The 20,035-nt window shown below is 45.3% G+C and overlaps 1 protein-coding gene and 1 non-coding gene across 5 annotated transcripts in view; one reads left to right on the top strand and one right to left on the bottom strand.

The window, feature by feature from the left end:
* The window catches only part of SETD1B (SET domain containing 1B, histone lysine methyltransferase), a 117,781-nt gene that overhangs the window by 2,214 nt on the left and 95,532 nt on the right, over window positions 1–20,035 (bottom strand). For all 4 annotated transcript variants that reach the window (XM_075898630.2, XM_075898631.2, XM_075898632.2 and 1 more), the window contains 7 exons: window positions 15,520–15,737; window positions 14,978–15,086; window positions 13,600–14,043; window positions 7,025–8,578; window positions 3,550–3,716; window positions 2,028–2,159; window positions 638–757 (listed from right to left, as the gene is read on the bottom strand). In XM_075898630.2, coding sequence (XP_075754745.1) covers window positions 638–757; window positions 2,028–2,159; window positions 3,550–3,716; window positions 7,025–8,578; window positions 13,600–14,043; window positions 14,978–15,086; window positions 15,520–15,737 — 2,744 coding nt within the window. The remainder of the gene's footprint in view (window positions 1–637; window positions 758–2,027; window positions 2,160–3,549; window positions 3,717–7,024; window positions 8,579–13,599; window positions 14,044–14,977; window positions 15,087–15,519; window positions 15,738–20,035) is intronic.
* Window positions 19,064–19,258, top strand: LOC112545834 (U2 spliceosomal RNA). Its single transcript, XR_003089384.2, has one exon. It is a non-coding gene; the product is annotated as a U2 spliceosomal RNA (small nuclear RNA).

Below are 20,035 nucleotides of genomic sequence, written 5' to 3'. Positions count from 1 at the left end.
TACGTGAACAAAAGTATTTTAAACTTGCCTTGTAAAAAATCATGAATTGCAGTCTTTATCTTACCCTTATTACCACACAGATGTGACATAACATCAGTGGGATTCTGCACACTAATTTCACCGTGCATATGTTATTCTCTGAAATGGTTTCCAGAGAACAGGAGGCAGGCAGGCGGAAATAGAGCAAAAGAACTGAGCCATGCACACACACACAAAAAAAATCCCAACAAAAAACAAAAACACACACACCCAGAAGAAAAACACTCAAAATGTATGCTCTTGTGCGGTATTCAAAGCCTCAAGGAATCTTTAGTGTTTGAAAGTTCACAAGTAGGGATGTAAAATCCAATTTCATTAGTTAAGTGGTTAGATGTTAAGCCCATGTCCCAAAGCAGGGCTTCTCCCACTGGTTAACCATTACCCATGAAGCATTGGCCATTAAAGGATTCCTTACTGGGTAATTGGTTAACTGTTAATGCCCCTATTCACAAGTGGGATGGAGAAGATGAATAAATTCAAGGTGAGGTATAAAAAGATGCTAGTGGGGGTCAGATACACATTTGATAAGAAGAGGTCTTCCACACGGACCTGAGTGATGGCAAAGACCCTGTGGTCACCCAGGGGGAATTTAGCTTACCTGTCTGATGTTCTGACCCACGTATTCGATCACCATCTCGTCAGCTGCAATGGGTTCCATAGCAAAGAGACCCCAGTCATGAATGTGACTCTTGCAGAATTTTAGCTTTTTCTTCCGGAACTGTGTACAAAACAATCCCAAACCACCATGAGCGAAAAGCGAAACAGCAAACTACAAAGCATTTGCAGCATGTGCCATGTCACAAGTGTGACATTTCAGCATGTGACACCTGACTCTATAGTTAAATCAGTCAATTGATTGCCTTCATGTTTGCTGTGAAAGAAAGTGCAGTCTAATGGTTAAAGAAGGGAAGTCTCCATTCTTGGATTTTACTCCTAACCTTGCCCTGATTCACTGAGTGATCTTGTGCAAGTTGGTAGAACTTGTGGGCTATATCTCCTTTGCCCAAGAGTCTAATGGCTGGAGTAAGCACACAGTTTTACTCTAGGACTCAGCTCCACTATGTTCATTGATTGCCTAGTTTCTGCCTCATTGTCTCTGCTGGGTCACAAGTTAAACACCACAGGTATATACACTGACCTCTGTCCCGTGGATTTGAGCAGCAGATCAAAAAGATCTGGTGGTTGTGTTGTTTGGAATGGCAAGTGAATTTAGTGATCTCAATAGCTGCCACACTGAGACCCAAAGACAGAAACATCTCCTAGAACAGCACAGACAATAGAGAAAGTTCTCCAGTGCCCCAGGCCAAAGCACCTCAAACTACCAGCTGTTCTAAGAGACACTATTATTGCTAAGGGGTCAGAGCAGTATTGAGAGCCCTTATGGGGGCACCAAGAAGTTTTCTGTCCCTCCTTCCCAGCCCCAGGAGTAGCTCACCATCCCCAACCAACCCTGGGAGGAGCTCACTCTCCCCCCTCTTCTAGGGCACTGCAAGTGGCACTTGCTGCCCCCCTCAGGCCCCAGACGGAGCTCGCTGCTCTCCCTGCACCCCCCCCCCCACACTAGGGATGTTAGCACATAGCTGTTTAAGCAATTAGTGGATAAGCCTGTTCTTACTGGTTAATCCTAATGACTACACACAACCCTCCCTTGCTGCCTCTGTATCTGTAATGCAGCTGCTGGGGGTTGAAGGAGGTAGAAGCCAGTGCCTGTGGGGAGCCAGCTTTTAAGCCAGCTCCCCACGTGCCAGTTCCTGAGGAGCCTCCCTGCCTCCACTTCCCCGCTGCCTCACAGAGGCAGTAGTGCAAAGGGTGAGGGGGCAGGCAGGAGCCGATACACGCAGGAAGCCAGCTTTCAAGCCAGCTTCTCACACATGTCAGCTCCCACAGAGCTGCCTGCCCCTCCCCCAATGCTGCTGCCTCTCTATCAGAGGCAGCAGCAGAGGGAAGGCAATTGGGATGCCAGAGCAGCTTCTGGTTGTGTTACCTACCTTGAGTTGGTTAAATTTGAGTAGGTCACTGTCACAGCTACCAGTGAAAGATGAGAGAAGCCTTCGTTGCTCTGATCTTCTCTCAGAGCCAGCCCGGGTGGAAGCATGAGGCTGAGCAGGGATGCTCATTCCCTGCAAACAAGGAAGAACAGTTCAGGAACTGCAATTTAAAAAGGATCTGAGGCAATCCAGCTGTACATTTCCTAGAGACAAATGCGAGACCAAATCTGAGCCAGTAAAAATATGATGAATATTTCCACACAGCCAGTACATATCTTACTGCAGAATCAGAATAGAAAACAAAAAACAACAAAAAGAAACTGTGTAGCGACTGTTGGATTAGCTAATATAGTGCCCAGGCTAGTGAAAGACTCCCTGCAGTACATTTGCAGCCTTGTCTACTAGGTAAGCCAGGTTTCAGGGAATTTGGATCCTGGGTGGTTCTTCCAATTCTATCCAAGAACCAGTGGTCCACGTAGCTCAGTATTTGGTCTCTGACAGTGGCTATTACCAGATGCTTGAAGGGAAGTGCAAAACCCTCACAGGAGATGCACACTAGGTAACGTGATCTTATAGGTAAGTTTCTTCCAAATCCTAGTCAGTCAGGAGTTGTCTCATCCCTTGCAGAATGACGTTTTATATCCCTTATATTTTTAATCCTATCTAATATGATTATGGAGATTCTCATTATCCAGGTATAGTCTAATTCTTTCTTAACACCTCCTGGAAATTACTTCCATTAAAGTTAGTTATGCATTGTTGCAAAATAATATTTCATTTAATCAGTTTTAGATTCAATGCGTTTCAATTTCACAGAATATCCCCTTGTTCTTTTATCACGAGGAAAGATATATAAAGCACTTGATTTGCCTTCACTTGCTAATTTGATGACCTATATCACATGTACCCTAACTACACAGTCCCACTTTTGAGGTTATAGGTCTGTTACAGGAGTGGGTAGCTTATGTTCTGTGGTGCAGGAGGTCAGACTAGTTGATCATGATGGTCCCTTCTGAGCTTAAAAGTCTACAAGTCTTTAGTCTTTTTCACATATAGAAAAACAGATTTCTCAGTCCTCAAACTATTTTCAGAATGGCAAACTATACATTTATATAAGGGTCACTTCACTTTAACCACCATGGAAATGCCTTAGAAATGGAGTACAATGCCAATGTGAAAACAGCAGCAACAATACAACAAAACTGTTGTTTCTGAGGAGAAAGGGAAACATTTACGTTTCTACCAAGAGGAACATTTAAGTAGGCAGAATGCATTTCCCCAGATTAGAATTTGACCAGGACATAGGGGGAAGATCCTCCTATGCTTATAGAAAAGAGCTTGGGACCTTTAATAATTTCAAGATCTCTGTTTTATTTCTTATCTGAAAGACTATACTTGCAACAGGGGAACACCATATTAGGACACAGGCTTAATTACATTTCAGAGAGGAGAGTTAGTAAACACTACATTTCAAGACAAACCCAATTAACTCAAGGAAGCAGTCAACAATGAGTGCGCTTACTTGTGTATCAGCCGGAGGCTCCTCTGCCAATGCACGACTATTGTTGAGGTATTTAAGTTTGTCCTTCTTATCAATTTTGTAATAGCCTTCGCTTCGGGCACAACCTGTAATGTGTTCTCGCATCCCATCATCCCGCTTCTTCTTTTTCGGTGTAGAAAAGCTAGTAGGTGGAACTAAGTTAAGGAGAAACCCAGCTACATGTGGAAATCAGACAACAAACCCTTCTGCTTCGTATTTGATGCAGACAGTCATTAGGAAATTTAAATGCTTAAAAAAAGGGGGGGTGGGGATGAGAAAATTAAGACCATTTGCCAAAAGAAGTGTCTAGAGAAGTGAAAATCTAACGACCAGGTAACTGGATCCTGGAAAGCCTTGCATATTTTATTGTAGGTGTTAGAAGCTGGCAAATGAAAATGGGTTTCCCTCTTGTGGTTCTGAGGTGACAATGTCAAGTGAGTTTGGGTGTATCAGTCTATTTCCATGCAGACAAAGGACACAACCGCAGTTGGCACTAGTTCATAGTCTCAATACAGAGGCCTGGGACTGTATGGACAAAGATCAAACTCATTGCTGACCCCTAGAGTCAGCACCTTAAGATAGAGGATGGAGCAAAGTGGTGTGGGACAAGTTGCCGTTCCCATACTATAAACCATCAGCAGCTACTGAGAGAACTTCAGCTTCCAGGACCAACAATCGGGTATCTTCCACGAGCTCAGAAAGTTAAATAGTTTTAGGGTTTTTTCCCCAAAAACTCTAAAATAGCCTCATGCCCCACATGAGAATCAGACACATCTTTATTTATAACTACAAAGCTCTGCGATAGCAACATACATTAAAGGACAGAAATACAAGGAAACGGAAGAGGGGGGGGAGAACGTCCACTTATCAAGAAAAGGCTGTTCTGGAGATGATTTCTGTGAAGCACATGACCACATAAAGATACAATAGCCCCCTGAATACCTGTCTAAACAGTTTATTATTTAATGACATTTTCCACCCACATGCAGTGTTCCTAGAACTTCCTTGTACCATCTCAGACACTCCCTCTCCCAAATCCTGCTCCTGTTTGGCCCTAATAGCACAGCCAGACAAACTTTCACAGGAGCAAAATCAGGCCCAGGAAGATATTCCAAACCCCATTCTGAACTCCTCATTGGTAAAACTCAAATCTGGACTAATTAGAATATTAAACCACTCCTCTCCCTGATATTGACCTAGGTAGAAAACAGCGGTTGGGGTGCAGCGATTGGGGTTGGGGATAGGAACAAAATGATATATTCTCCACTCTGCCACCAATACCATCTGACTTTGGGTGACAACATTCACTTCTCTGACTCAGTTTCCACAACTGCACAATTTCACACAAATGTTCTCAGCCCCCCACATACAAGAGTATGGCAAGGATTCATGAGTGTTAAGAGCTCTGAGGTCTTAGTACGAAGTAATACAGGAGAACAAAGCATTATAATATCACATCACACTGCAAAACTAAGTTATTACTCCAATCTTTGTTTTAGGATCATCTGGTGAAAACAAACTTTTCTGTCCAGTAAATCTTTATTTATTAGCAAGCATTTGAAACAGCCACTGCAGGCAGGTTACTGTACACTCAACTATGTCTAAGCAGCTTTAGAGTCTATTATTGTGTGTCCTATGATTCCCCCCCTTAAATTGTAAAAGAAACAAGTATTTTTTGTTTTTAACAAAAAATGCTGCATGTGCAGACTGGATTAGTACAAAAAAAAGTGAAAAATGAAAGTGAAAAATCCTAAAAGTGAAACTAACTAGCATAGTTTAATCATCCACACTAAGACTGCAAAATCAAAATGAAATGAAATTAAAAAATGTTCATTTATAATCTACAGCTTCAATTACTAAGATAGGTGAATATTTTTTCAAAAAAACAGAACCTGTTAATATCCCATCAAGACATAACTCTCTTGACAAACCTTGAAAATGACTTTTCTTATAATAAAATCTCCACCAGTTAAAGGAAGCATTCTCCCAATGGGAACACATTTATAATGTACTTCAAAAGCAGCATTAACATACATCTGTATTTAGATTGTGGTAATTACACACATGACTATGTTCACTTGTGAAAGAAGGAATCTGTGTAGAAGCAGATTGGGAGCATATGTCCATAAACATATCCATGAAACCCACAACCCTTTAGCCGTTTCCAGGAATGCTCCCTACACTTATATTACCTTTAACATTAAAGGATTGAAGCAGAAGGTCTGTAATTACAAAAACAAAAAACTTGGAAAGTTCCCTTCAATCCTGTATTTGATACCTTGTTATAAAAATAATGCTGGATTTCATATAATGTCACCTTATAACGAAGTGGGATTGGATGCACTCATGGGAAGTGACCTTAAGGGATGGTGCTAGAATAATGTATTAATGGAAGGAATTTACTTCAAATATCATTATGTGACTGGCCAAATACATCTCTCTCCTCCCCTCTCCAGGACCATCATTTCTGCCCTCAGCAGTGCAAATAGGGCAATATGGCCCATAGCAGCCAGATCATTCAAGCTGGTACAGTGTACCAGAAAGACACAGGAGGAGCAGAATGCCAGCAGCTCCTCTAGTGTGGCTGTACTGCTCCCAACCCCATTCTCCGGTGGGGCTGCTGTGCACAAGGAGGAAAGCTGGCATGGAAAGTTGGGACAGCAGAACCGTGCGGCAAGAGCTGCCGACATGAGGCTGCCAAGCAGCTCTACATTCTGTTTATTTTGCTGCTGCGGTGCCAAAGTCTCCAGCACAGCGAGAGTAAGGAGAGTGGATCATGGGGAGGGGTCAGGGACCGCATGGGGGCCCCAGGTTGGGAGCAGGGCAGGGAGGAGTCATGTGGAGAGTCACATGAGGAGATCATGTGCCCCCCCCATTAGCTGCTGTGTTGCCCTATACCAGTAAGAAATGGATTCCACTTGCACCACTGCCCTCAACTGTCTAGTTCTCCCCTCTATCTCACGCTAGCAAATGAAGTGCTGTTAATGCAGATGTCAATTTTTTAAATCTTAGAACATTTATTTCCTGATGAGGAAAACAAAGGGCATTCAATAAAGTGGATTTTGTAAAGACTTCATACCAAAAGGGAATAGGCCCTTAATTTTGTCCCCTTTTTGGATGTTTTAGCTAACATTTAAAAATTCATTTAAATGCTATTACAGGAACCATAAGAAAGCAGAACATTCATATTTAAGCAGATACACTCCCTTTAAATCATGTCTTCTGTAATGGAGAGAACAAAGAATGAAAAATGCTCTGTCAGCTTGAACTCTGAAACTACTACCTGTTGTTACTGAGTCATATTAATATTTTTTTAAATGAAGATTATGTTCCACATGTAATTAGAAGAGATGGGATATTTTGCCCCAACTATTGTATCAGTATGGGGAGAAAATGATCAAACCAATAACCAAGGCCTCATTCATGTTCTGGATTTTACTTGAAGCATAAAGGATATAAGGATGGTATACCCAAAGGGTATCGTTGAGCCAGTCCATGCCATTATCTTGCTGCAACAACCGATCATACGTGATACACATAAACTTGATATCTTCCTCATCTATTCCTCCATTCCAAATATCATACAAAATGGTCATCTCCTCGAACTCAGAACGGGGCCTGAAGTGGGGCCGATGTGGAGAATATTCAGGGGAAGGAATCACTGGGATGTCCTCGAATGTCTTTTTCTGCCTTCGCCACTGTCTTTTAGGTTTCACATGAGTCTCCTCTTCTTTGAAGTCCTCATTCCATTGATTCTCTAATTCCTTAAATGGAAGTTTTTCTGCAATAGCCTCCGGGGTTACCTTCTCGTGGAAGCTGTCGTTCCTGAAGTCTAGGGTGACTGCTTCGGGATCTTTCAGTCCATAAAAAGCATCAGGATGCCCACCCAATAACTCTTTGCTCACAGCACATTCAGTCAAGGCAACAGGGACAGGAGGAGGCTCTGAAATTTTGCTGGGATAGGCCTCCAAAGAAAGGACTGAGGGAGGGGATCGTTTTGGCCGACCTGGTTTTCTTTTGGTGGGCATAGAAGGAGGAGGAGAAGGAGGATGTGGAACAGGAGGAGGAAGAGATACAGTAGGTGCTTCTGGGTAGAGCAAAACAGATTTCATGGCTACCATGCTGTCTGTGGATGTCTTGACATCCACAGGCAAGCATGGCAGGGCTGCTATAGATACTGGCTCAGCAGGAGGCAAATCTATGTCTGTGTGGAAAGCAGCTTCAGGAGGGCTAGCAAAGGGAATTGGGGAGGGAATACTATTCATGCTAACCCTTAAGGAAGCACTGAGAGGTTCTTTAAAACATTTCTCATCTAGCTCATCTTCTGATGGTTTCTTGCCAGTCAAAAGGCAAGGAAGGGTCGCACTAGGCTCTGGGAAAGTAGGTGTGAAATTAAAATCCCTCCCAGGAGTCCGAGGAATGCCACTATTAATCCCAGGAGATTGAGATGGATATGAGAACGGACTACCCGGGACTTGAGGGGAACTTAAAGTCAAGCTACTTCCTGTAAGGGGAGCATCGCTGCTAGGGGTGGCTGGAACAGTGTCCGTACTCTGTGACTTTGCAAAGCCATGTGAAGATTTGGCCATAATATCCCTCCCCGGAGTCCTAGGAAGTTCCTCATCCAGAGCTGTTTTGGTCACAGTTAACTGTTCAGGGAAATTTTCTGGAGAGATTAAAGATTCCTCTTTACTAGATGTTGATGGAAGGGAAAGTGTAGAAGGTGGCACCGTGTGAGCTGCAAGTATGGGAGTATCAGAATCCGAATGGACCACTGTGTCCCGTCCAGGAGTCCAAGGCAGTCTCTCCTCCTCTGCGGCGGATAGTTTTCCTGTAACTTGGGCATCTAAATCACCATCATCAGACTTACTGAAGAAGCTGCTTTTACTGAGCAGAGGTTCTCCAAATACCCCCACTGGTGCTGAGGGACAGAGGTTCTCTTCTTCATTGCGAGATTCAGGCTTTGGACCCTCTAGTACCTTAGGCTTGATATCCGATTCAGACTCGTCCACTGAGAAGAAAAACAAAATAATCTCCAGTCAGCTACTAATCGGTTCCCAAGGTGCTGCCATTACAGAACCAGCTAATACCCACTGGGGATGTAAAAAAGGTTTTAAAAAAGCAACCAAGTCACTGTTAAAAATCTTAGTGGTTACACATGCTGAAAATGTGGTATAAGCCGGGGTATAAGCTGGGGTGGCAACCAGCTCCCAGGAGTGGGGCTGGCAGCCCAGAAAAGTTTAACCACAACCAGAACCAATAAGCTGATGGTTAAATTCTTACATCTGTATTTTAAAAACTCTGCCACTTCCCATTTTGGAAGCATAAAGGAGGAAGTAATTAGAATCCTGAAGCAACTACAGAGACCCCTAATGAACCTCCAGAAAACCCTATTAATTTGGGGACTAGCTATTCTAGAGGCTAGAACCAAGTTTTCCTGCTTATAAAGTGCTTTGCTTACATAAACCTTGGCTGGCTTCTTACAGCCATAAAATAATTCGCAAATATTTTGGGAAAGACTGTTAGTCAGCAGGCTGTGATGACCTCAAGCTGTCCCTACTTTTTTTTTTCCTAGGAGGTGTCAAATTAACTGTAGGGCCAACAAGAACGGCAATGGAGCAAAGGAGAAGAATAATGCTCTTAAATATAGCATGGAAGCAATGGGAGGCTGCTTTAATGAACACAGATAAACTTGGTTAGTGTCATTGAGGCAATTTATATGCTGCTCTAGCTATAACACTCATTTGTTCATATTTTATTTACCTCCATAGAACCAAAGGCCAAAAGGCGCCAACACTCGATCTCTAAGGCATCTTGAAATAACATTTTCAAGAGGAAAAATTATGGTGTGTGGAAATGTCTGGTCAATTGGCAGGTCCTCTCAGGTCTATACTAAGGAGCAAATGTGGAACAAGGATACCTAAGCTTTGTAGGGAGGTCTGACATTTCATTCTTGAGAAATTGCATTATGATATCTTAACAGGAAGCAGCAATGCTAATGCTAAAGATTTCTTCTGCATTCTAATATGCCACATTCAAATGAAGATTCCCCACATCAGCGCCACTTCCCAGAGTGGAATTCAGCTGTCTCCAGAATCCATCAGAGACGTTACTTCAGTCCTTCAAGGACACCACCTTGTTTTAGAAAGCAGTTCCTTTTCTGTTCCCATGAGACAAGCCTATAGCCAACACAGAGCTTCCAGGTCCCATGGCAGCCCAGAAGAGAATTGCTGGCTGAGGAGGGACCAGAACTTCAGTCTGGGCAGTTAAATTGGTTGCAGGCCACGAGACATTTTGCAGACACTGCCGCCTGCAGTTCCCAATGGCTGCGGTTCTGTGCCCAGCCAATGGGAGCTGTGGGAAGCAGTGGCCAGAACCTCTCTGTGGGCCCTCTTGCTATGGGCTGTGGGTTGCTCATCACTGCTGTAGTCTATCAAGCTTTACCCACCTCATTCCTATTTTAACAAGTTTTTAAAATCAACTTGAGGTTGTCTTCACAAGTAACATAGGACTCTGAATTTATCGAACATTCCAGAACCCTAATTTTCTTTCTCCTAGCAATGGTGGGAAAAAATGTTCATTTACAAGGGAGTGGCCCCAAATTGGCCCTATAAGAGTTAAAACCCAGCCCTGGGAGAGGGCTGAAATGGTGGAGCCTGCAGCAGAGGCAGATACTGTCAATTAGGGCCCAGCTGGGGCTGTATAAATAAGGGCTCCTCGAGGGGAGAAGACAGACTCACTCTGCTGCCAGGGAAGTTAGAGGCTTCCTGAGACAGAGCAGTGGCAAGATAGGTATAGGGGAATTGGGGGTTCCCTGGGAGGAAAGGACCCCACACTGCCTGAGCACTGACCTAAGACAGTACTAGGAGGAAAGGGCAGGCTGAACCAGCAGAAAACCTGCAATTGAGGCTAGGATACTGACCAACAGATGGCGTGCTGAGGCAGGCAGCTGATTCCTTGAGTGACCAGCCAGAGGCGCTGCAACAGTGAATGTTTACCCCATGGCAGGGAGATAAGTGAAAAACCCCTAATCACAGAATACTAGGACTGGAAGGGACCTCGAGAGGTAACGTAGCTGGGACACCTAAGGTGTGTCTACACAGCAAAGTTATTTCAGAACAACAGGCGTTATTCCAAAATAACTATGTTAACAGGATTGTTGTGTAGATGCTATTTCAAAATAATTTCAAATAACGGATGGCTTATTCCAATTTCTGTAAACCTCAAGAAGAATAACGCCTATTTCGAAATAAGGCATGTATAGATGTTTCACTTCTGCTATTTTGAAATAGCCCCTTACCAGGGCCATTTTAAGTTATTCCTCCTGGGGATAGTTTGTCTACATTAGGGAAGCCTGCCTTGGACTAGGTTTGAGGCTTCCCTGAAGTGCAGGCGTGCTATTTCGAAATAAGCTATTTTGGAATAACTATTCTGGAATAGTTTATTCAAAAATAACTGTGCAGTGTGGACTAGGGACATTAAATATCAGTTAATTGAATAGTCACGTAAGCTCATGAATTCTTATTGGTTAGTCAACTACTCTATGGAACCTGGGGATGGGGCCGGCAGACAGTGCACTCTGGCCCCACTTCTGAGGAGCCCCCTACCACTCCTTGCTGACACCTCTGTATCAGAGGCAGCAGTGTTGGGTGCCAGGCGGAACTGGTCTGCGAGGGGAGCCAGTTTAAAAATCAGCTTCCCTGGCAGACCAGCTGCCTGCCATTACCCCAAACCACTGCATGTAGGGTGGCAGCAGCCCCTGTCCAGGGGTGTGTGTCTGAGCTCCCAGACCTGACATGAGCCAGAACTGAGCCAGGCCACAGCAGGGGTAGGTCCTGGACCCACCAGCCAGGACTGAGCCAGGTTGCTGGCCAGCCTGCTAAAAAAATTTACTGGGGGGTGAGGAGTGGGGGAATGCATGTAGTCTGTAACATTAACCTATATGCTTTTGCTTATCGGTTAATCGACTACACTATCACATCCCTAGTGGAGATGTAGCTCTAAGAGTCCACCACCCTCAAGACCATGTTAACTCTTCCATTCCAATCCCGTAACACAGCTCCTTTAGAACCAAAGCACTAAAGAAGCCAGCTCTGGGCTGCTAAATTTAGAATCCCATGGCTCATTGACAAGGCACTTCATAGATTAAATCTGCTACCTCTTTGGTCATTTATTCATTCACACACCTTTAAGGGTATGTTCTCACTGTGACTTAGGCTGATGGTGTGGGGCTAATAATAGCAGCTGATATAGTGAGGATTCCACTGGAGTCTTTGTTCTGAGACACACCTGCCCTTCCCACTATCTCAAAGACAGGCTCTAGTCTGAATCTGAACTCCCGCACTGCAAGTTTACAGCCCTGCTTCCCATACCCACTGATCTGGTCTCTGAGATGGATTTTTTATTAGAGTGGAGACATTCCCTAAGACAGTTATGCTCCATAACACTATCATTCAGGGCACAGGACAAGACAGATGAGAACAATGCATGGAGCATTGTCAGCAGTAGAACTCCAGTTGCAGAACACCTAACTGCAGGGGCAGGCAGCAATCATTTTTGATGAGGGCCACTCCAAGAATTTGGTAAGTGGTCAAGGGGTGCACACTTCCATTAGCAATGTTAGATAGTGGGTAACAGAACAGTCAACTATCCACATGAATTCCTAGTGGTTCGTTAGCTATTCTGTAGTCCCCAGAGGCAGGACTGGCAGCCAGTGCAATCTGGATGCTCTCCCAGGGATCCATTGCCATCCCACACTGCTGATTCTATAAAAACCAGCTCCCCTCACAGAGCGGCTGCCTGCTGCGCTGTGCTGCTGCCTCTAATACAGAGGCAGCAGACCCTGTCCATGGGGAACTTGGACCCCCTGCAGACAGAGATTGCTGCTGCAAAGGAGCCTCTGCTTGTGGTGGGTCCAGGCTCACCATGGACAGAAGCTGCTCCACATCCCACTGCAGGCAGAGGCAGCAGGCGGCACCACGGAGCCTATGCTGGGGGGAACTGGCTTTTAAGCTCTTCCCCTTCCCCCCAACACTGACTCTTGCTGCCACCCCTTGCTGCCTCTAATACAGAGGCAATGGGAAGAGGAGGAGAATGTGAGTAGTTGACTAGATTAACAGATAAGCCTAGGCTTATTGGTTAATCGTCTAGTCAACTACTCATTGACATCCCTATTGTCCATGATATTAATGGAGGTAGTTTGAGGGCTATGATGGAGGTTGGGTGCAGAAGGGAGCATGGGGTAGCAGACTGGGGTTCAGAGGTTTGGGTTGGGATATAGGGCAAGAGGGGATTGTGATCTGGAGCAGGTGAGTCAGGTGCAGGATCTGGGAGGGGTTATGGGTGCAGGAGTGCCAGGTGAGGAGGTTTGGTCTGTGACCTAGGGCAGGGAGTTAGGTTGCACGAAGAGGTGGGGTGCTAGGTACAGGCTCTGGTCAGAAGGCATTTATCTAGGAAGTTCCTAGCCAACAGCGCAGTTGGACCCTCAAACAGACTCTCTGCTTGCATGCCAATCAAAGTGGCCAGCTGTGGGGGCCACATGTGTATCTGTGCACAGGCACCCCGGGAGCGACCCTCCATGCACTGCCTGTGCCACAAGTATGGCCTAGGCAGCTCCTATTGGCTGGTTTCTGGCCAATGGGAGGTGCGTGACTGTGCTGGAAGTGGAAGCACCACACAAAGGCCTCCTCCTGGGGCAAACATTGCACAGAGATGCATGTAGCCCTTGCAGCTGCCTTGAGCAGTGAATAGGGGCATGGCAAGCAAAGAGTCCACCTGAGGCTCCCACTGGGCCATGGGCTGGTGGTGGGCTGGATCCAGTGGTTTGGTGGGTCGAATCCAGACCATGGGCCATATTTTGCCTGCCCCTGTCTTATCAGAAAATCAAGAGCTCAGTGAGGACATCTCCAATCCATTAGAGGATGAGGAGGAAAGGACAAGAGGGGTACCCAAAATATGCACACGTGGATGCTCTGAGAATATTATACTTTGATAATGCAGTGACGGATTATCAAATACATTAACACACTGTACCTGCTACATATATAGGAGATGGCATTAGCTTTACTTCCTGGAGTCTCTCCATGGCCACCAAACCTTCAGCAGCAATAGATTCTTCTGGCACTGCACAACTGTCACCTTCTTGTTGCTTGGTTTCTTCCATCTCTTCCTCCCTTACTGCCATACCTGGTGTCTCTATTCCTAGGCTTGTTGCTTCCATATAGTCTTCCACTGGAAACAGTTCCAGTATGGTCTCTTTTTCTTCATCTGCTAGATCATGACTAGCAGACTCAAGCTCTATTTCAGCAGCCATAGCTTCTCCATCTTGGACATTAGCTACCAGCTCCTCTTCCTCTTCCTCCTCATCTTCCTCCTCCTCCTCTTCGGAGTCAGAACTTGACTCAAATTCTGAGGAGTCCTCACTTTCATCAGATGATTCAGCTTCAGCTTTGGAAGATGTGGGACTCGCTACATCTTCTGCAAGGATAAGATATTATTACTGACCTTTTATGACCTCATTAAACAATCATGTAACACCACAGAAATTAAATTCCCTAGATTGTGTTTTTGGAGAGTTTCCTCCTGATTTTCAAGGCTTCCTTCAGATAAAAATATGGCTCATTTTAAAAGAAAAGTCAGCGTGGGAAAATATTTTTTCTTGAATGATATAAAATGAAATAGTTCTCTGAAGTCCTGTGCTTCCAGAGAAGAGCTTCTAGAAAGCATGGGAAATATTGGTATTTGCTTGTGGCCTGCTAGTGAATGAGAAGAAACTATTCCCTACACCATTTCAGAGAGCCCAAAATTGTCATAACCAAGATGGTCTCCAGAGACAGAATAGTTTGCTAACAGCATTTGCGTACCTAGAATTTGTGGGATGAGCTGACTGCGCCGTAGCGGCGCTTTGATTGGCTGCAGAGGGAGCGCACAGCTTTCTCAGTCAGTGTGGTGTACAAATCAGCACACATCTCACTTCACCTGTCCTTGCTTTGCATGTGTGTCATTTTAGCAAACTGGTATGAAAAAACCTACATGGACGGAAACCAATGGAATCTGGCTACCCTGTGCATGGGCAATGGGTAACAAAATGTCTCATGGCCACATGCAGAACCCTGATTTGACCACCATTCTTCTAACAATGTTAGAAGTGACAACTGAGGCTGGGGAAAGGAGATTTACAGTGTATTTTAAAAAAGAATTTTCTTTTCAGTTTTTGATCTGGTGGGTTGTTACTGTTTTAACCCAGAACTGTAAATTCAAATATGCCCAGAGATAGAACCAGTTCAATGACAGCAACCCTACTGCATATGCTTAAGCATGAATACAAGCTTAAGAATTTGCCTAAAGGAGAGCAAAATGTGGAGCCTCAATCAGAAGCTAAATTCACTTTGTTTCTAGTAAGACTGTATACCTTCTGAGTCCTGCTCATCTTCCTTTTCACTTGTTTCTACTCCTGTTTCTTCATCTTCATCCTCTTCCTCCTCGTCATCAGCATCATCTTCCTCCTCATCCTCTTCCTCCTTTGGCAGTAAATATTTTAATATTTTAATGACAACTTCAGAAAAATAGGTTGACTATGTATTTGGCTTTAATAAATAAATCAAAATATCAAATAGCACAGCATTGAATGCAATATACAATTCTAAATGGACAATAATACTGGGTGCACTATTTCGTGTGTATTAGTAGAGACTCTCCAGAGTTGGGTCCCAAGTAGATTAAATGAACAGATGGTGTTTGTCAACCTCTATCAGACACTAAGTTTGTAATATTAAACATTGGGGAGGGGAAAAGGAATTTGTTTTGAGCAGATGAGAAAATTATGCCAACAAATACCTGGAAAAGTAGCCCATATAATTTTATCTACGCTTCTCTAACTACACTTGTATCCAGTGATTAGCATTTCATAGTTAAATTATGTGAAGCATCAGGGGAAAGAGTGGATGGAAATACCTTGCCAGGTGCTGCTTTCACCAATGCTCCCTCTTCCTCCTGATCATCTTCCTTTTCAGAACAGGATTCTTCTTCTTTACCTGAAGTCTCATCTCCCTCTTCCCCCTCACTGTCTAGCTCCAATGGTCTTGCTGGTCTCCTTCGGAGGCCTACTGCTTCTGCATCTTTCTTAGACAGATCTGAAGTAATATCAGACATATCTCTGTCCCTTTCTGACTCTGAGGGGGCGGGGGAAGAGGGGGAAGAGAAATAAAGAGAATTATAATCAAAACATCATGAAGTCAAGGGATTCAAATGTCATGGGTAAGCTCATAATATAATTATGCATAGCATAGTGGTCAAAGCTTCCAGTCAGGATTAGGACCCCCTCCCACACAAACACACAGTAATTTGCAAGAGATAGTTTCTACCTTAGGTTCTGGCACTGTGGGTGCTCAGGGGCTCAAGCACTCACCCAATCAATAAGAAGTGTAGTCTGCTGCACCTATGAGCCAGTAGGTGGCAGGAGCATGTACACAAAAGGCAGAAAGCAGCTACTGGCAAAAAAGAGTAAGTGCTGTGGTCCCTATCCCAAGAAGTTTAAAGAGTCTAATTTAAGGCAAGGCGCAACAGTAGGATGTAACCAATGTTCTCTCTAATTTTTAGCATGCATGTGCACAATACATTTTTTATGTGCACCAAAACAGGCATGGATGTGCAGCATCAGTTGAAACACAAGCTGTCAGCTGCAGGCACTGCGAGCGCTCTGCTAATCAGCTAGGCAGCATTTGAATCTCTGCTGGATGGCTGCACAAGCGCCCAGATTACTGGGAACTCTGAATGTAAAGCCAATTTGGGGGGGAAGAGGGGACAGAGACTAACAGTGCCCAATGACTGTGTTTACACAGGCTAGCTACGTGCTCAGTTAGCAGGTCAAATCAGCTTTTGGTTTTTACAATGCAAATAAACAAGAAATATTAAGGATATCAGTCATACCTAGAGTCCCTCTACATAACCATTATTAGTTGGGAATTTATCATAGGCTTTCCATCAGAAAGTAGTATGTGTGGAGGAGCGATTTAATGGAAGACAGGATTATGGCTTTCTGGACTACTTTGGGATGGATGTTCCATGTGTAAGTGGCTGTGTGGATGACAGTGAAGATACCTGTGGGAGAAGTGGGTGGTTGCCCAGACTGGATGAGGTGACACAAATAAGAGACAGCAGCAGTAAGCAGAAAGAGGACTGTGTTGTAAAGGGCCTAAAAGTAAGGGGCAAAAAAGGGATATGAAGAAGCCAGCAGAGGGATTCAAAGAGGTGAAGGACATGGTCAGAGTGATGCACAAGCAGGTATCTGAATGGACTGAAAGGGGACAAGGTGGAGCACAAAGGCCAGAGAGGAGGCAGCTGGAATAGTGAAGACAGGAGATTGCAAGAGCCTAGACAAGCATTTTAGGAGTGTGTATACAAAACAAAGTCTGGATCCTGCAACATGATGGAAGCAATGGTAAAGTCTGGATAAGAAGTGGGAGGGCGGGATTTCAGAGAAGCCAAAGTCAATGATACCATCTAAGTCAGAGGCTTGTTGAATAAGGGAAGGCAGCGGTGCTGTCATGTCAGAGGAAGGGGAGAGAAAAAGGCAAGTGGATGCAAGAGCAGTTTTGGTCCTGATAATTTTAAGGATGTTAAAGACTAGCGGATTCCCTCTCCTTGCTGCCTCTATCAGATAGAGGGGACAGGGAAAGCTGATCCCCAGCTGATTCTGGTTCCGCTGAAATGCCACACAGAGCTCAGGATCAGTTGTACGTCTACGCTACCCCCCTAGTTCGAACTAGGGGGGTTAATGTAGTCATACGGAGTTGCAAATGAAGCCCGGGATTTGAATTTCCCGGGCTCCATTTGCATGATCCCGGCCGGCGCCATTTTTAAATGCCGGCTAGTTCGGACTGCATGCCACGCGGCTACACGCGGCATGAACTAGCTAGTTCGGATTAGGCTTCATTTGCAACTCCGTATGACTACATTAACCCCCCTAGTTCGAACTAGGGGGGTAGTGTAGACATACCCTTAGGGAGTCCCTAGATGATCCTGGCTCTATGAGGGCGCTTCCACTTTGAAATGCACAAGAGCCCCCGCTGGGGATTCTTGTACATTTCAAAGCTGGCGCCTGTGTGCAGCCCGGAGTCAGCATGACCTCCCACTGGCCCCGGGCTGCACTCAGTATTCTGCATTCCTCCTTTGAAATGTACCCACTGGGGCTCTTGTACATTTCATGAAATGATCTAGCTTCTCTTTAAACTCTGTTATAGTCCTAGCCTTCACAGCCTCCTCTGGCAAGGAGTTCCACAGGTTGACTACACGCTGTGAGAAGAAGAACTTTCTTTTATTAGTTTTAAACCTGCTACCCATTAATTTCATTTGGTGTCCTCTAGTTCTTCTATTATGGGAACTAATAAATAACTTTTCTTTATTCACCCTCTCCACACCACTCATGATTTTATAGACCTCTATCATATCCCCCCTCAGTCTCATCTTTTCTAAACTGAAAAGTCCCAGTTGCTTTAACCTCTCTTCATATGTGACCTGTTCCAAACCCCTAATCATTGTTACAAGGCTACAGACCGACTACCAGTATTCTATCCTTTCTTCGGTCTGAAATTTGGAAAATGGCAACAATAACAGGGTTAAATGCTGGTGTAGCCGAAATGCAGCTCATAGCCACACACAGGGTTTGTGCTTCCCTATAAGAGAAGCCAGAAAGGTCAGTAAAAGGAGGGTAGAAATCTGCTATCATCAGGAACAGCAACCTCATCCTCTGGGTCCCTTATATTTTTACCACAAATATTTGCAGGCATGCACTGGAAGAACACCTGAAATCCAAAGTCCCTGCTACTCAGCGAAGAGAGAAAACGATGCCTAGAAAAAGCAGGACCTGTATTTGGGATGTGGTGTTTTTAGGATTTCTAGGTCACTCCACTCTCTGGGGCAGAGTCTTCCTGAAGCTCCCATTCAATAGGAAGGCCCTCATACTTGAGCTAGTGGGTTTATTTTGCCTAATTCTGATCAGGTTTGCTCCTGAGAGATGCTACCAGTCTCAGAAAGGGAGTACATTTTGGTGCATGCCTCAGAATAAACCTAGCAGAGCTAAATAAAAGGGGTAAAAATAGGGTCAACTATATCAAGGGAAAAGTAAAGGAGATAAAGCCCAAGGCAGGATGCTGGGATCAGGACCCTGGGCCCAGCAGGCAGCAGCAAGCAGAGGGGCGGGGTTTCATGATGGGCAAAAGGAGGCAAAAAGTCAGGAGACAGACAGCTAGCCAGGGGCCAAGCGGGGGAAGGGGGGAGGCAGGGTCTTGGCCTGTCCTTTGCAGGCAGAAGGAGCAGCAGGCAGGCCACTGTGAGATGCAGAGTGAGGGGCAGAGCAGAAGGCAGGGCTGTGCCAGCTGAGCCAGCCCATGGGAGCGCTGCAGCAAGGGGCGGCGTGGCGCACTACTTCTGGGCAGTCTGAGTGCTGTGAAGAGCCGAGGCTGAGGGGGGACTTGGTGCTCAGGAGCCAAACCCAGGCAACACTTCTCAGCTTCTTGAAGACTAAGATCAAGTGTAGTATCTGTTCTTATTAATTTAATTGCTGATAGGTTCTCCATGTGAGAACTGGATGTGAAATGAATTTTTTGCAGCAGGGGCTGGGAAAAGGAGCTTGCTCTGTCCACTCCATGAATCGGTCCAGTACTGCAGTACCTCCAGGAGTGGTGCACCTCCTCTCAGGGACTACAGTGCTTTTTGAAAAAAGAAGCAAGATACTGGGGGAAAAACTCTGTGTGTGTGAGTGCGTTTGTTTCTCTGTTCTAAGCTCAAGCCCCAGTGCAAATTGTGGCAGTGTTTTGGCTCCACGTATAGGTTTGTATGGTGCTGGGCTGGCCTGTGCCCTGCCTTCCCCAAGACGTTGACTGGCTACAAGCAGTGGAGTGAGTGCTTGGGTGGTGGCAGCTGCTGCTGCTGTTCTTGCTTCCCTGGGAAAACTCCAGGTAGAGTCAGAGAAAGAAGTGGGGAGTGTGGGGAGCAGGCGGGTTCAATTTAAAAAAAATAAACACAATCCCTCAAGTGGGGTAGGTGGGATGCTGTACGTAGAGGAGTGCACCTGGGACTCCGCTGCTTTGTTCTTGAGTGGCCCGCTTCTCTGTTGATTGCCTCTGGCTCTCACATCTTCCACGGCAGCAGGCAGTGCATGGCCTGGCTCAGCGTTCTTTCCTTTGCAAGCCTTTAGCCTTCGTTGCCTGCACCCTGCCAGCAAATCTGCATTTTGGACCAAGGCTGGCAGGGGGCCATAGCCCCTCCTCCTTTCCCCAGCAGAGAGAGGCGGGCAAACAGAGTGGCGAGGTGTCAAGGCAGATGGAACGAGAGCAGAGGGGGAGGCAGCCAGGCAGCTGCAAGCAGAGTGGCGGGGTTCTGTGGCATGCAAAAGGAGGTGAAGAGGCAGGGAAACAACAGCAGACAGCTAGCCAGAGGCCAAGCAAGGGGGCGGGGTCTCATCCTGGCA

This window comes from Pelodiscus sinensis, chromosome Z, assembly GCF_052426305.1.
Source record: "Pelodiscus sinensis isolate ZL-2025 chromosome Z, ASM5242630v1, whole genome shotgun sequence".
Taxonomy (NCBI): Eukaryota; Metazoa; Chordata; order Testudines; family Trionychidae; genus Pelodiscus; species Pelodiscus sinensis.
The sequence above is the reverse complement of the archived record's forward strand: the minus strand, read 5'-3'. Positions and strand labels throughout refer to the sequence as shown.